Raw genomic sequence first — 15,073 nt, forward strand, 5'->3', positions numbered from 1 at the left:
CGCGCACACAGCATTCCCAGCCTACCCCGCGCGCTCAGCATTCCCAGCCTGCCCAGCGCGCTCAGCATTCCCCAGCCTGCCCTGCGCGCTCAGCATTCCCAGCCTGCCCCGCGCGCTCAGCATTCCCAGCCTGCCCCGCGCGCTCAGCTTTTCCCAGCCTGCCCCGCGCGCTCAGCATTCCCCAGCCTGCCCCGCGGGTGCTGGCTGCTGTGTTCCAGGAGCTGCAAGGAGAAGGAGATTCCGCAGGCGCCGCGGCCCGAGGCTGCAGCCTCAGCGACCTGGAAAATCCTAGAAGGAAACAGCCCGTGCGTGTTCCATCGTGTGCCTTCCTGAGCGGCTCCACGGGCCGGGGTCACCCCTTGGTTCGGTTCCGCCCACAGGAGGCGGTGCCCCCCACCGCTCAGAGGCGCCATCTTGGGTGCACCCTGAGCACAGCGCGGGCGCCGCGGCCCCAGGCACAGGAGTAGGGGTGTTGTTCTAATTGTTCCATTTTACTGCCAGTTGCCGTCGTCAACCTCTGACCCTGCCTGATTTATACCTGCACCTGTCTGGGAAGAAATGTAGCGCACACTCAAATCCGCTTTCAGGCACCCGCCGGGGCCGGGGCTCACCCGCTGTGGGTGAGGGGAGCTGTTACTGCACGGCAGCTTCCAGGAAACCTTGACTGCAGCCGGCGCAGGGGCTAAGCCTCCACCTGCAACACCGGCGTTCCACGTGAGCGCCAGCTCCAGTGGGCTGCCCCGTTTCTGATCCAGCTCCCCGATAACGCCCCCGGGGAAGCAGCAGCAGATGGCCAAGTGCTAGGGCCCCTGCACCCCCGGGGGAGACTTGGAGGGAGCTGCGGCCTCCTGGCTTCAGTCTGGCCCAGCCCCAGTGTTGCAGCCACTGGGGAGTGAACCGGCGGATGGAAGACTGAAGAACTCTCTCACGCTCTCTCTCCCCTTCTGTAACTCTGCCTTTCAAATAAATAAATAAATCTTTAAAAAAATCGTTCAGTTCTCAACGTTATATTAACAATTATTCTTTGTCCCGTTCTTGTTTGTTTATTTGAGAGACAGAGAGAGAGGGAGGCAGAGAACCAGAGAGCTTCCATCCACTGGTTCAAGTCCCCAAACGCCCACGACAGCCGGAGCCACGCCAGGCTGAAGCCAGGAGCGCCATCCGGGTCTCGTGGGGCTCAAAGCCCTGGCAATCATCCACTGCCTCCCAGGGTGGGCGCTAGCAGGAAGTTGGCAGTGACTGGGGTTCCGCGGCCCCACCAGCGTCTCCCCGGCCGAGGCCCGTTGCCTGCTCCGCGATGGGAGAGGCTTCCCGGGGCGGGGGCTGTGCTGTCTTCCCCAGAGTTCATCCCCAGAGCCCCGGCCTTGGGAAGAGCGGCCCAATGGGAGGCGCTCAGGTCTCCGTGAATGCGCTGGCGTCAGTCCTGCGGGGTGGGTTTCTGTGGCCCTCGTGCCCACCGCCTTGGGGCAACACAGCAGGAAGGTCCTCATCCACCGTGGGCGCCTCGACCCTGGGAGCGCACGAAGCAGCCCCGGCTGAGACCACAGGTAGGGTCTTGAAATGTGGACCCTCTGGTCACCAGGAAGCCACACCCAGAGCCCTGCAGGTGCAGCCCAGGCCGCCCTGGTCCCCAGGCCAGAAGCCTGGCCTGCCCTGCAGAATTTGGTGGGCTGGTGCTGTTTGCTCGTGGCTCCCCCGGGCCAGGGGTCGGAGGGGAGCAGCTCCCAGGGCCAGGCCCAGGCGCCCCCCTCAGTGCAAACTGAGCCGTGTGCTCAGCATCAAACCCACTCCCCCACACTGGGCTGCCCTGAGGGACCACTCAGGCCCTGGAAGCCCCCCACCCTTGCCTAGTGGTCCAGCCCGTGGCCACAGACCCCGGAGGGGCTACTTCCTCTCCGAGACCTCCCGGGGCCTCAGTCGGCCCAGGTGAGAGCCCAGAATGGAGGACGGGGAGTGGGGAGTGACAGACGGGGCTCCCCTGCTGGTGGGGGGCGGCACAGGTGGCGGGCCGAGGGAGGGGCGCAGACGCTGGGCTCACAGGCGCCCTGTGTGCAGCTCCACCTGTTTCCTCACTTGTGTGACCACGTGCTGTCCAGGCAAGGGGAGGAGGAGAGGTGGCCGGGTGTGTGAGAACCGCAGGGTCAAAGTTCAGTGGGCAGGACCCAGGCGCTGAGGCCGCCCCTCCACAGCCTCCGCCTGAGGCTGGGGCGGGGGGGGGCACATAGGAATGTGACCTGTCACCGTCCTGTGCAAGTCCTGCACTGGCCCCAGGGCCCCAGGGTGGAAGGCAAGCAGCCTCCAGCCTCCCCTCCCCCTCCGTTGGCAGCCACCCCGCCCCGCTGCACTCACCCCCTCCCCCCTCCCCGCACCATTCTCACAGCCTCTAAGAGGCCTGCACCTGACCTCTCTGCCCCAGCCGGCTTGGCTTGGCGGCGGCGTGGTGGTGGTGGTGGGGGGGGGGGGGGATAAGGGGGCAGAGCTCTCCAGACCAGCAGGCAGGGGCTTCTCCGTGGGGCCTGGCACCCACAGGGTCCACAGCAAGCAGCAGCCAGCACAGCCCAGGCCAACCGACCTGCTCCAGCGGCACTCCCCGAGCGGAGTGGCTCCTCACAGCTGCAGCAGCTCCTGCCCTCAACACCTAAACCCCAGGGGCCACTTTACTGCAGCCTGCACCCTGCCCGTGGCTTCCCAGGGCCTGCACAGAGCTACCGCCCCCAGCACCAAAACCCTGCTGGTGTCCCTGGCTCCTGGCTTCACGCCCGCCCGCCCACCCACCCAGACTCCTCCCCCAGGGGCCCTCTCAGACCAGCGCTGTCTCCACTGATGGAGGCCCCCCCCCGCCGCTGGGGCTGGGGCTGGGGGGGCAGGGGTGACCAAGGCCAAGGGCTCTGCCCTGGGGTGCCCAGCCTGGGATTCAGCCAGCAGCAGCCAGAGATTACGCAAAAGGTCATGGTGTGCACCAAGCGCGTGGCCACCGGCGTGTGCCTGCAGGCTCCCTGGCCATCCCTCCCCGCGCCCCGCACCACTGGCTGCACCCCAGCTTCCAGACGCTGCCTTCTCCGTAACTGTCAGGGACCCCCAGACTCTCCCCTTCAGCCCCGGCCCCCGGCCCCCGGCTCTGACGGTGCCAAGGCCCTCGATGGAGCTGCGTTCCCAAACCAAGGAGACGGACGTGACCCGGAAGTGTTTATTGCAGAAACGCGGCCGAGGCTCCAGTTGGGAGACCCCAGCTGAGGCTGGGCGAGACCAGATCTGCCCAGCGTCCAGCAGGCGGGTAGGAGAGGGGAGAGGGAGGTCTGGGCTGGGCCTTCAGAGCTGCGAGAAGATGTTGGGGGCCAGGCTGCAGGTGAGGCCGGTGCCATCGGGTTCCACGTTCAGTGCCTTCACCACGCCGTCCTCTACCAACATGGAGAACCTACGGCGGGGCCAGCCGCGTGAGCGGGGGCCGTGCCGGGACCCACCCCCAGCAACCCGGGCCCTCCCCCAGGAACCCCATCAAGGCCCACCCCCAGGAACCCCATCAAGGCCCAACCCCAGGAACCCCACCCAGGACCCACCCCCAGGAACCCCACCAGGACCCTCCCCCAGGAACCCCACCGGGCCCACCCCCAGGAACCCCACCGGGCCCTCCCCCAGCAACCCCAACCGGGCCCTCCCCCAGGAACCCCATCAAGGCCCACCCCCAGGAACCCCACCCAGGCCCTCCCCCAGGAACCCCACCAGGACCCTCCCCCAGGAACCCCACCGGGCCCTCCCCCAGGAACCTCACCCGGGCCCACCCCCAGGAACCCCACCGGGGCCCTCCCCCAGGAACCCCACCAGGACCCTCCCCCAGGAACCCCACCGGGCCCTCCCCCTCACCTCTTGAGCCGTCGGTTCCCGAAGAGCGACACCAAGGAATCGTCGAGCAGCAGATCTGTCTCCTGAGAGAAGAGACAGCGTCAGGACCCCCGGGAGAGCCCACGTCCCATGAGAACCCGCCCACGGGACACACTCACCTTCCCAAAGGCCCCGGTGGGGTCAGCCAGAAGCCGGACCTGAGACGGCAGAAGGCACAGGTCAGGAGGAAACCCACTCCCGGGCCCCGCCCCCGCAGGCCCCACTCCGCACCTTGCCTTGGGCCTGGTGGGCGCGCCCCCACTGGCCCATGACGAAGACGTCGTTGACGCTCACACACGCCAGCACCTGCACCCCTTTGGCCCTCAGCGCCTCAGCCTGCTCCACAAACCCTGGCAGATGAGTCTGCGAGGAGACAGGTGCACAAAGCGGTCAGCTCCCCCGGCCTCTCAGCCCACCAGGCTCCCCTGCTGCCTGGGCCACTAGGAAGCTCAGAGCCCGACTTGTCCCGTGGTCAGGGCTGTGAACTGTGTCTCCCTTGCCAAGGCCCCAGGCCCCTCCCAGACCAGTCACCAGCCGGCAGGATCTACTTCCCAAACCGCCACCTCACCCACAGGCTCAGGACACCCAGGACCCGCCGAAGGGGGCCTCACCTTGGAGCAGCCAGGGGTGAACGCCCCGGGGACTCCAAACAGCACACCCTTCTTGCCCTTAAACAGCTCCGCCAGGTTCACTTTGTTCCCCGGCTCCCCTTCAAACACCTCCACGGCGGGCAGGGCGTCCCCCACCTAGGGAGGAGGTCGGGGTAAGTGGGGAGAAGCCGGGCGGGGCAGCCACCCAGAGCGGAGGGAGAGAGACGTTCCCAAGGAGCCGGAGGGCGGGGTGACTCCAGGACACGGTCCCGCCCAGCAGGAAAGTCCAGTCCCATCAGTTTCCAACGGTTCCTGCCTGGCCCTCACCCCCTCCCCACCTGGCTACCCCCACCCTCCAGGTCCCAAGGTGGCCCTGCTCCTTCGAAGGGCCCACGGGTGACAACGGAGAAAGGGGGAGGCTCCCCCAGTGTGGCCGTGGGTCGCAGGAAAGGGTGGGCTAAGAGCAGAGCGCTGTATTTGGGGGTGGAGAGGAGGCCCCAGCAGGCAGGGCCAGGACCCCAGCCAGGCCTCAGTGTCTTGCCCTCGGCTGCCCGCGGGCGGGAAAGCTACCGGGGGTGTGGATAAGAAAGGAAGTGTGCCTGGGAGTGTGTGCGGGCGTCCAGGGCCCAGAAGAGGTGGACAGAGGGGAGCAAGAGTCCCCCCGCGTCTCAGGGGCCCTCAGGACAGGGGCTGGGGCTGGGTCCCGAAGACGCGTGGAGGACGCCGGCAGAGGGGTGGGCATCGGCCCTGGAGGGGGCCTGGGGCACCACTGGGCTCTCGGCCAAGGCGGGGTGCGGGGGGCCCAGCACCATCGCAAAGGCGTGGGGGACACGAGGAGGGGAGGCCCTGGGGCAACGGAGATGGCTTGGGGGGGAGGCCATGGCGTCAGCTCCCCCAGAACGGCGCGGCGCCGCAGGCTCGGGGCGGTCCCAGGCGACTGGACACCAGGCCCCTGGAACCCGCGAGAGCAGCGGGCAGCCAGGGGTCGGGAGAGGGGACGAAGCGCAGGTGGCAGGGACTCCAGGGCGGCGGCGGGGAGGCGGGGAGGGGTCTCCGAGGGAACCCAAGGGAAGGAAAGGCGGCGACACCCCAGACGAGCGTGCCGGGGGCGCCCTTGGGAAGCCGGGGGCCGGGGACGGTCACCTTGATCGGAGCCATGACTACGGCAGCGCCGCTGAAACTGCGGGTTCCACAGAGCGCACGCCCCGCTCCAAGTCGCCGTCTTGCAGCCGCCGCCGCTGCACTCTCGCGGACGACCGCACCCGAGAGCACCGAGCCCACCCGGTGTCCCAGGACGCGCAGCCCGGCCAGTCCCATGCCCTCTCACGGCCGCAGCAGCCCCGCCCCTCAGCGGGGGGCGGGGGGGGGCGGGCCCGTGACCACGTGACCGCGATGGTCGGGGCACCTGCTGCGCCCCGCCCCCGGCGAGCCGCCTCCACCGCGCAGGCGTGGGCTTCCGGGACGCCAGGCTCATTTGCATTGGGGCGGGGCTTCGCTCATCGGCACTTGAGGAGGCGTGGCTTACGGGCGGGGAGACGCCGTGTGAGGAACGCGTGGAGGAGCCACACGCGTGCAGCAGCCGCACCGGCGCGCACTCGCATCCCTTGTTCGACGCGCGCCTCGCCAGCGCGTGACCCGCCCGGGTCTGCCACACACCGCCTGTTCCGGCGAACGCGGGAAGTGCCCGCACGTTCGCCATTTCCGGCCCGCCGGGGCAGCCCCGGAAGTGGCGCGAGCGGAGCGGCTGGTGTTCCGGTTCCGGCCTGGCAAGCGCGCCGGCGGCGACATGAAGCTGCTCACCCACAACCTGCTGAGCTCCCACGTGCGGGGGGTGGGGCCCCGCGGCTTCCCCCTGCGCCTGCAGGTAGGGGCAGGGGCGGCCTCCGGCCCCGGTGCGCGGCTCCCGCCCCCGCGCGACTGACGCTCTCTGCCCCGCAGGCCACCGAGGTGCGCATCAACCCTGTGGAGTTCAACCCCACCTTCGTGGCGCGGATGATCCCCAAAGTGGAGTGGGCGGCGCTCCTGGAGGCGGCCAACACCGTGAGGCCCCCGGCCGCGCCGCGCGGACCCCGGGGGTGGGGGGCCGAGGCCGGGGGCGGCGAGCGGGGGCTGACGCCGGCTTCTCGCCCGCAGCTGCACCTGGCGGAGGTGCCCAAGGAGCCGGTGGAGGGCTACGAGTGCGACGAGGCGTTTCTGCGCAAGATGCACCACGTGCTGCTGGAGGTGACAGCCCGCGCGCGCGCCCCCGCCCCGCCCCGCCCCGCGCCCTCCCGCTCAGCCGCGCCTCCCGCCCGCAGGTGGAGGTGCTGGAGGGCACGCTGCAGTGCCCGGAGTCCGGACGGCTGTTCCCCATCAGCCGCGGGATCCCCAACATGCTGCTGAGCGACGAGGAGACCGAGAGCTGACCGCCGCCCCCGCCCGCGCCGCCCCGCCCGCGCCCTCCCGCTCAGCCGCGCCTCCCGCCCGCAGGTGGAGGTGCTGGAGGGCACGCTGCAGTGCCCGGAGTCCGGACGGCTGTTCCCCATCAGCCGCGGGATCCCCAACATGCTGCTGAGCGACGAGGAGACCGAGAGCTGACCGCCGCCCCCGCCCCGCCCCGCCCGCGCGGCCCCTCCCCCAGCGACACACTGCACACGCGGTGGTTTGCGCTCCGTAGTATATATATATTTTTTCTCATTAAAGGTTCAAAACCAAAAGCGGTTTCTCTTTGCAGCAAATATACATTAAAATAGAGTCTCTGTACAGCCGCGGGCTCTGGGCCCCGGCCTGCCCCAGGTCCCTGCGCCTCCCTGGCCAAACCCAAAAATAAATATAGTGTTATTGCTCTGCAGGGCACAGAGGCGGTGCTGTCCCTGCCCCCTGAGGAGGCGCAGGAGCTGGGGGGAGGGGGGCCTGGCCACCCCAGGGGTCCAGGGGCTGGAGCCTGCTTGGAGTTATTGCTTCAAGGGGGGCACGAAGGCCCAATGCAGATGAGGAGGAGAGGAGCGAGGGGGCAGGGCCTTCGCTCTCCGCGGGCCCCTCTGCTCAGGAGAGGGTGGACTAAGCAGCAGCAGAAGCGTCACCCGCCGGGAGCCTGTGGCCTCCATGCCCTTCCCTCCCTGAGGTCAGCATCTGCCCCCCCGCGGCCCCCTATGGCTTCCGCAAGGCCCCCTCGGCTCTGGGGGCTCGTTATGGCTTGCAAGGGCAGCACTGCCCAAAGCCTGGGCGCACACGTTCCCAGCTTGCGACACCCCCTCGGAGGGGGAGGGGAGGGCGTGGGGCCTGCTCCCAGGGGCTGGTGGCATTGCCCCGGCCCTGCCAGCAGGCTGCGGCACTGCCCAGACCCCAGCTCTGCCCCTGGGGCGACCTGAGCCGGCAGGGCCCGCCAGCGCCCGCCAGCGCCCGCCGTGCCGCCCCTGGCCTCAGTCCATCATGGCCTCGAGCATCTCCAGGAACAGCTTGTGCATGGGCACCTTGCCCTCCAGCTTCACCCCGTAGAAGTGGGCCAGCACTTTGCCCGCGGTCTGGCGGAGGAGCGGGAGCGTGAGCAGCAGCCTGCCGGCCCGCCGCCGCTCGGCGCCGCCTCCCGGGCCAGCCCGGCCGGCTTCGTACTCCAGCAGGGCCTCGTGCAGGGCTTCTCGGAGCTGCTCCACGGCCTCGGCGTCCTCGATGTGGACAGAGTCTGCAAGGAGAGGGGACAGCTGAGGCCCGGGCGGGCCGAGGAGGAGCCAGACATCTCTCACGGCTGCTCCTGAGCCGGGCACCCCAGCCACCTCCTGTCTCCCCCACTGAACTCGACACACGGCTCAGAACCCTGTGTCACTGCAAGGCCTGCCTTGGCGTGTTCTGTGACTGAGCAAGTCACCATGGCTCCATAAGCCTCGGATCCCTCTGCTGCAGACTGGGACTGTGCCGCCACCCGCATACCACCGGAGGAAGGGGCTGGCGCTGTGGCACAGCGGGTAAAGCCACCGCCTGCAGCGCTGGCATCCAGTGTGGGTGCCTGTTTGAGTCCCGGCTGCTCTACTTCCCATCCAGCTCCCTGCTGTGGCCTGGGAAAGCAGAAGATGGCCAGGGTCCTTGGGCCCCTACGCCCGCACTGGGGGCCCAGGGAAAGCTCCTGGCTTCGGATCTGCCCAACTCTGGCTTTGCAGCCATTTGGAGAGTGAACCAGTGGATGAAAGACCTGTCTCTCTCTCTCCCTGCCTTTTAAATATATAAATAAATCCTTAGAACCGGAGGAAGCCTAGAGAAGGCTGGCGTGCCCGGCTGGCGGCTGTGGCCCCGTCAAAGGTGCGAACCAGCGGGTGAGCGCGGCCTCTCTGCCCCTGCCTGTGGGGAGAACAAACCGCAGGGCCTCGTGGACCGGGCAGGGCTGCCCCCCACGCTCACCTGAGTTGGCGAGAGCCAGGGCCTTCAGCAGGACGTACTCCTCTCGCTCCAGCCGCAGCGCCTGCAGCCGCCTGACCAGCTGCAGCAGGGCGGCCCCCAGCTCCCCCAGGCCTGCTGCCCGCGCCCCCTCCTCGTCCAGGACCAGGTCCTCTGCGAAAGCGAGCTCGTCCTGCAGTGGCAGCGAGCGCTGGGCCACGCCCAGCACCAGGACCTCCATCCACACACTCTGCAGCACGGACATCTGATCCGACAGCGACAGCGATGAGAAGCCTGGAGGGCAGAGGGCGGCGGGCCAGGCTGAGCGGGCGCGCCGGGGGCCGGGCGAGGCCTGGCCTGCTCCGGGCAGCCCCGGGCTACCGAGGCCCTTTACCTGGGATGCTCTTGGCCCAGCTGATGGTGACCACGATCTCCCGGTCAAAGAGGTCGCAGAGGGTCGCCACGGCCGGGAGGTGTCCGTCAGGGCCTGCCGGGTCGGGCATGGCATACAACTTCTCGGGCTCAACCACCAGCAGGTGAGACACGAGTGCGTTCACCGGGGCTGCAGCAGCGGTGAAAAGACTAGAATGAGGCGCCCTCCCAGCCCACAGGCCTCACGGGCATCTGCCCAGGGTCTGTGCCCCGTGGCCTTCCCCAACCGCCAGCGGCCAGCCCGGCAGGAAGCGCCGCAGGGGGACAGTCTCGGAGTGGCAGAAAGCCTTTTTCCGGGGGCCAGCGCCATGGCACAGAGGGTTAAGCCACTGCCTGAGAAGCCAGCATCCCGCATGGACACCAGTTCGAATCCCAGCTGCTCCACTTCTGATCCACCTCCCTGCTACTGTGCCTGGGAAGGCAGTGGAGGATGGCCCAAATGCTCGGGCCCCTGCACCCATGTGGGAGACCCTGAAGAAGCTCTTGGCTCCTTGCTCCTGGCTCCTGGCTCCTGGCTCTGGCCTGGCCCAGCCCTGGCTGTTGCGGCCATTTGGAGAGTGAACCAGCGGGTGCAGTGTGTCTCTGTCTCTCCTCTCTCTGTAAGTCTGCCTTCCAAATAAATACATAAACCTTAAAACCTTTCTCAGTTCGCGGCCGTTCCACTCGGTGCCTGGTGCAGAGAAGCGCATTTGCACAAACGCCCCTTGGGGGAGTGGGGAAGTGACGCCCGCTAACCGCCACGCTGCGGGGTGCTGCCTCCCGGCCCCGCCCCAGCCTGCCCCGGAGCGCTGCAGACCCAGGGTGTTCTCACCTGTCTTCCGGGGGCCTCCAGCTACAGCCAGGGGGCCGGCGGGGAAGGGGCCGGGGAAGGGCAGGGGGTCCACCTCTGGTCGCCGCTTGTACTTCTGTCGCCCGCCCCGGACGCGGTCCAGGCGCACTCCTTGGATGGCACAGCAGGGCGGGCGGTGAGGGGGCTGGGGCGGCTCGCGTGCACCTTCCCCTCCCCCTCGCCGCCCCCCCCCCCCCCCGGCCCCTCGGCGCTCACCTTCCTTGAGCATGCCCACCCGCAGGCACTTGGTGAAGCGGCAGGCCTGACAGGCCTTGCGTCTCCGCTTGGTGATCTCACACTCGTTGGAGGCCGGACAGCTGTACTCGATGCTTCCTGCCAGGAAGAGGCAGCGGGCTCCAGTGGCCGCCTCCCGGGGCCCACGGCGGCCCGCCTGGCAGGCGGGACAGCCCTGACTCGCCCCGGGGCCAGCAGAGGTCTGGGGTGCGTGAGCAGGGGCCAGGGGAGGGACTGGGGGCCCGCCTGTGGGCAAGCCACACCTCGCGGCCTGCGGCCCTGCGGCTTCTCGCGGTCACCTCTGCGTGGCTAAGTGCAATGGTCCACTCAGGCCTCAGCTCGCTTGGCCGGAAAGCCCCCGACGCCTCGGATCTCCCCCTCCTGGAGACACTGCCTCCTCTCTCTGCGCCTCTGGGACGCCCAGGTCGCCCCCTCTCCTGCCACCTCCCTGGCCACCTCGGGCATCTCCCTGCCCCTCCATCGGCCCCAGACTCCCCACTCGCATGCAGCCGCCTCCTAACGGGTCCTCCAGCCGCGCCCTCAGCCTGTCCGGCCGCTCGGGCAGAAGCCTGTGCCGTCTGATTCCCCCCACGCCCCACAGCGGGCCAGCACAGGTGGACTGTAGGGTCCAACGCCATCTGCTCCCACCCTTGACCCCAGTCCTGGTCACAGCGCCTCCCCCCGCTGTCCCCACTTTCTACCCAGCACAGGCACGGGGACTGTTCCGGGCGGGAAACCTCGTGTCTGCCGGGGCCCACGTGGGCTTCCAGAGCATCCCTCGTGGGCACACAGAATTCTCGGCTTCAGAACGAGCCCGGGATAGACTTGGATTCTGCGTGCCGTCTGCACAGGCGCCCTCGGCTCAAACCCTCCAAGTCCAGCCAGGTGCTCCCTTGGGCTACAGGGCCTGCGCAACCTGCACGCCCTCGCCTGTGTCCCTCAGGACAGCCGTGTCCTGTCTGGAGCCCCCATACCTCTGCACCTCTGAGGCCTTGCCACGGCGATGCCCCTCTGCACACGGCTCCTGGCCTCCGAGCCCCGCTCCGGCCGCTAGCACAATCTACTGTGCTCCATCGGAACTCCTTGCCGGGCCCCGGCTCCCCAGCACTGGCCACAGCCTGGGACGCAGTGGGTGCTGGCGGCACGCCCAGCCTCACGGGTTACTGCAGGACGCGACGGCACCAGCAGCCACCACGCCGTCGGCCCATTTCTCCCCACGATGGGCTTTCTCTTAGCCCTGCTCAGGCTGCTGCCCTCGGGTCAAGACACCTCCTCGGGGAAGCCCTCCAGATCAGACCCAGCCCAGTCCTTTGGCACACATCTCGCGCCCCACCTTCCAGCACATACCACAGACGTCCCAGGACAATTCCGTGCAAGTCATTGTTCTTGTCTCCCTGCCTCGGTCCCTGCTGTGTCCCCAGGGCCCAGGACACTCGTCCAAGCAACAAAAGGCTGGGTTGGTGAAATACCACGGCTTCTGGGGCTGCCTGGGCCGGCCCAGGTGTGACCACTAACCGCTGTGCGCCCTCGCCCTATCCCCGCACCCAGTAAAACCGGACGATTTTACTCTGCAAAGGCAGCTAGAGCCCCTGGCAGGGTTCACAGCCCCGAGAGCGGGCACACGACAGACACCTGTTGGCAGGCAACACAGAACCAAGGGAGACACCGGGCCTGGGCCTGCGGGCTCGCCGCTCCTCCGAGCCACCAGGCAGCATGGAGTGGGAGACCGGTGCTTTAACACCGAGGCAAAACACAACTCACTGCCATGTCACAGCCAGCCGTCCAAAGTCCAGTCAGCGGCAGGAGACAGGGGCAGCCGCCGGGCACCGACACTGACCCAAGTTCAAATCCTGGTTCTGGGGCGGCGCTGTGGCGCAGCAGCTAGGCTGCGGTTTGGGAAACGCGCGGCCCGGAGCGAGTTCCTGGGGACACGCTCTGCCTCTGCTTCTGACCCAGCTTCCTCCCCGTGCCCAGCTGAGGGCTCAAGCCCTTGGGTCCCTGCCACCCACATGGGAGACCTGGTTACAGTCCAGGCCTGGCCCAGCCCTGGCTACTGGGGACACTTGGGGACAGGGGTGTGAACCAGCAGATGAAAGATCTCTTTCTCTCTACTTGCTAAATCTTAGGAAAAAAAGTCCCGGTTCTGCTCTTTTCTACCTGTGAGATGTGAAAAAGACACAAAAGCCCGCCTGAACCTCAGGCGCGACACCGGCTGACACCAGGAGGCGGGGGTGTGTGTGTGTGTGTGTGCGGTGACGTCATGAGAACGTGCAGCAGCCCGCAGTTGTTTGTTGTGTTTTACGTTATCTCCAGAGTCACCATAGTTATATAAAAACAAAAACAACAAGCCACTGACGTCCGCGCCTCGCTCACTCCCCTGAACTCGGACGTGAGGATAAAAATCAACGACCTCCAAGCCACAGATGCCTAGCGGTCTTTCCAAGAGCCTGCCTGGGCTTGGGACTGCTTTGGGGAAATGCAAAACGGGGGGACATGACCCTCTCTGGGCAGAGTCCGCGGCCACCAGGAGCAAGAACAACGTTTGGGGACATGCAGGGGCCGCCTTGGATCTGGGGAACCCCCGGCGAAGATGAGGGGCCCCCCGCGTCTTGTCTCCCGCCCCACCCCAATCCACCTGCACTTCACTTTTAGGGGGGCTACCTCACCTGGAAGCTGCAGCCAGGGGCCCCATGACACCCACAGGGAACAGGGCAAAGGGCAAATGGGGGGGTGGGGGCTCACCCTGGATGGTCCTCTTGAAGAAGGCTTTGCAGGCCTCGCAGGACGCCACGCCGTAGTGGTAGCCGGAGGCCACATCCCCGCACACCAGGCACAGGCGCTTGGGGAGGGAGCTGAGCACCAGCTTGCCCCCACCCTGCTCGCCAGGCCCAGCCCCCTCCCCATCCTCCTCCTCCTTGTGGCCTGGGAGGCAGCGGGCAGGGGCTGGCCCAGGGGCCAGGGTCACGGGGGGCTCGGGCTCAGTCTCCGAGGAACCCTTTGGACTGTCGGGGCTGGCTGGCTCTGCCTTGATGTAGAGAGGCTCAATGCCCACCACCTGGCTGGACATGGCGCTGGTCACCTGCAGGGAAACACTTGTCAGGCCGTGGAAGGCGCCAGAACCGGGGTGGGGGTGGGCGCTGAGGACAGGCTGCCCAACCCTGGGCCCGAGGCCAGGCTCCCAGGCCCCACGGCGGGAGAGGTGGGGGACAGAGTCCAAGGCAGGGCTGCCCATGAAGTGAGGGTGCCCCCAGGTGTTGCCATGGGAACAGAGACTCCAGTGCCCCCAGGGCCAGTAACTGACAGCAGGACTCACTCCTGGGAGGCTGGGAGGAGCCTGGACACCCCCTGCTCCCCCCCCAGGCAGGGAGCAGGACAGCCTCAGCCCCCAGGGGAACCACCAGGCACCCTGATGTCCAGGGGACCTCGTGCTCGGCCGTCATCTGGGCCCCTTCATTCAAAGGAGCATTCGCAGGCGCACAGGCCCACGGGCAGGTGTCCTGCTCACACTCGGGGCCACACCCTCCCACCCACCTGGGTCCCCAGTGGCCCCAACGTGCCCATACCAGGGACTTTCACACTCATACCCGGCCTTCCCCAAACCCCAGACCCGCTCGGGCTCTCCCTCCCCTCCTGCAGGCACGCTGCCCGCGGAACAAACTCCCACTGCAGGTGAGAGCCACACGCCGGCGCCCACCCCCTCTCCCCAGGCCCTCAGGGTCCCACAGAGCCTCACACCTGACACCCGGACCCTCCTGTCCCAGCACGCCCAGTCCCAGATCCCCGGCCGGGCACGCGCGGCCGCCTCGCGGGGCGCCAGCCCCCCACCCCGCGCACACCTCTGGGAAGTTGCCTCAAGTTGCTCGCCTCCCCTCCCCCTCCGCCCGCGGGGGACCTCTATCAGGTTATCAGGAAGTAAACGGGGAGAACCGAAGAGGAAGAAGTCTGCCCCAGCCGGTGCGGCGACCTTTGACCCAGAGCGGAGGGTGGCCCGAGCCCCTTCGAGCGCCCCCACGTGGTCCTCCGAGCCCCTTCCCAGACCGAGAACCCTCCCCATCTGCCTCCCCGGCCCGCTCCGGTGCCGGAATGGACCTGCCCCGGGGCTGGACTGGGGCCCAGGCCCGGCCCGAGCCAGCACCCGCAGCCCAAGCAACGAGCCAGACCCTGGCCCAGGCCGGCCCCCCAGGACCCGGACGCGGATCCCGCCCGGACCCTGACCCCGTCTGGCACCGGACCAGTCCCGGCCGTGACCCGGGCCGGCCAGGAGCCCGCCCCCCGGCCGCCTCCCCGCCCCGCTCGCACATGGCCCCCGCGCCCCGCCCGCCCGCCCCCGCAGCAGCGCTCCCCTCCGCCCCCGGACCTGGGGCTCCGGCAGGGCGGGCGGGCAGGCATGGGGGCCGAGCGGCCGGAGCGGCGGGGTGAGCCGGGGGCTGCGGCGGCCCCTCCTCCGTCGCCTCCGCGGGCCGCGCCGCCCCGCCGCGCCGCGTCCCCTCACTCGGCGGCGCCGCTGGCTGCTTGTAGGACACAAAAGGACATCGCGGCCGCTTCCTACTCCGCTTCCTCCAGCTGACAGCGGGGGCGGGGCCGGCCGTGCGCATGCAAAGCAGGGGGCGGGGCCCGGCGCGCTATGCTAATCAGACGAGCGGGGCGGGCGGCGCCTGCGTGCCCGGCGGACTCAGGGCGGAGCCTGCCCTGCCAGGGGGCGGGCTTTCGCGCAGGTCACGCCCCGCAGCCGCGCGCTTGCGTACGCGGCGGTCGGAAGGCG

At 68.5% G+C, this 15,073-nt stretch overlaps 3 protein-coding genes across 5 annotated transcripts; 1 reads left to right on the top strand and 2 right to left on the bottom strand.

Annotated features, from left to right (window-relative positions):
- Positions 1–3,173: 3,173 nt before the first annotated feature.
- PRDX5 (peroxiredoxin 5) lies at positions 3,174–5,811 on the bottom strand. Its single transcript, XM_051833127.2, has 6 exons — positions 5,613–5,811; positions 4,491–4,625; positions 4,111–4,242; positions 3,999–4,037; positions 3,862–3,923; positions 3,174–3,415 (listed from the first exon to the last, which is right to left on the bottom strand). The coding sequence occupies exons 1-6, from the start codon at positions 5,784–5,786 to the stop codon at positions 3,310–3,312; spliced, it is 648 nt and encodes a 215-aa protein (XP_051689087.2). The 5' UTR covers positions 5,787–5,811; the 3' UTR covers positions 3,174–3,309.
- Positions 5,812–5,960: 149 nt separating this feature from the next.
- Positions 5,961–7,165, top strand: TRMT112 (tRNA methyltransferase activator subunit 11-2). 2 transcript variants are annotated; one of them, XM_070069140.1, is made up of 4 exons: positions 5,961–6,333; positions 6,408–6,509; positions 6,603–6,692; positions 6,767–7,165. In XM_070069140.1, the coding sequence occupies exons 1-4, from the start codon at positions 6,256–6,258 to the stop codon at positions 6,872–6,874; spliced, it is 378 nt and encodes a 125-aa protein (XP_069925241.1). In that variant the 5' UTR covers positions 5,961–6,255; the 3' UTR covers positions 6,875–7,165. The 2 variants fall into 2 exon arrangements, with proteins under 2 accessions (XP_069925241.1, XP_051689099.1); XM_051833139.2 differs by having other exon boundaries at positions 5,978–6,333; positions 6,939–7,165.
- Positions 7,112–14,878, bottom strand: ESRRA (estrogen related receptor alpha). 2 transcript variants are annotated; one of them, XM_051833112.2, is made up of 7 exons: positions 14,669–14,878; positions 13,054–13,390; positions 10,294–10,410; positions 10,060–10,188; positions 9,211–9,378; positions 8,841–9,110; positions 7,112–8,130 (listed from the first exon to the last, which is right to left on the bottom strand). In XM_051833112.2, exons 2-7 carry the CDS (start codon positions 13,376–13,378, stop codon positions 7,871–7,873), a joined length of 1,269 nt encoding a protein of 422 aa, XP_051689072.1. In that variant the 5' UTR covers positions 13,379–13,390; positions 14,669–14,878; the 3' UTR covers positions 7,112–7,870. The 2 variants fall into 2 exon arrangements, with proteins under 2 accessions (XP_051689072.1, XP_051689073.1); XM_051833113.2 differs by lacking the exon at positions 14,669–14,878 and adding an exon at positions 14,148–14,548.
- Positions 14,879–15,073: the final 195 nt, after the last annotated feature.

Source organism: Oryctolagus cuniculus, chromosome 1, assembly GCF_964237555.1.
Source record: "Oryctolagus cuniculus chromosome 1, mOryCun1.1, whole genome shotgun sequence".
Lineage (NCBI taxonomy): Eukaryota > Metazoa > Chordata > Mammalia > Lagomorpha > Leporidae > Oryctolagus > Oryctolagus cuniculus.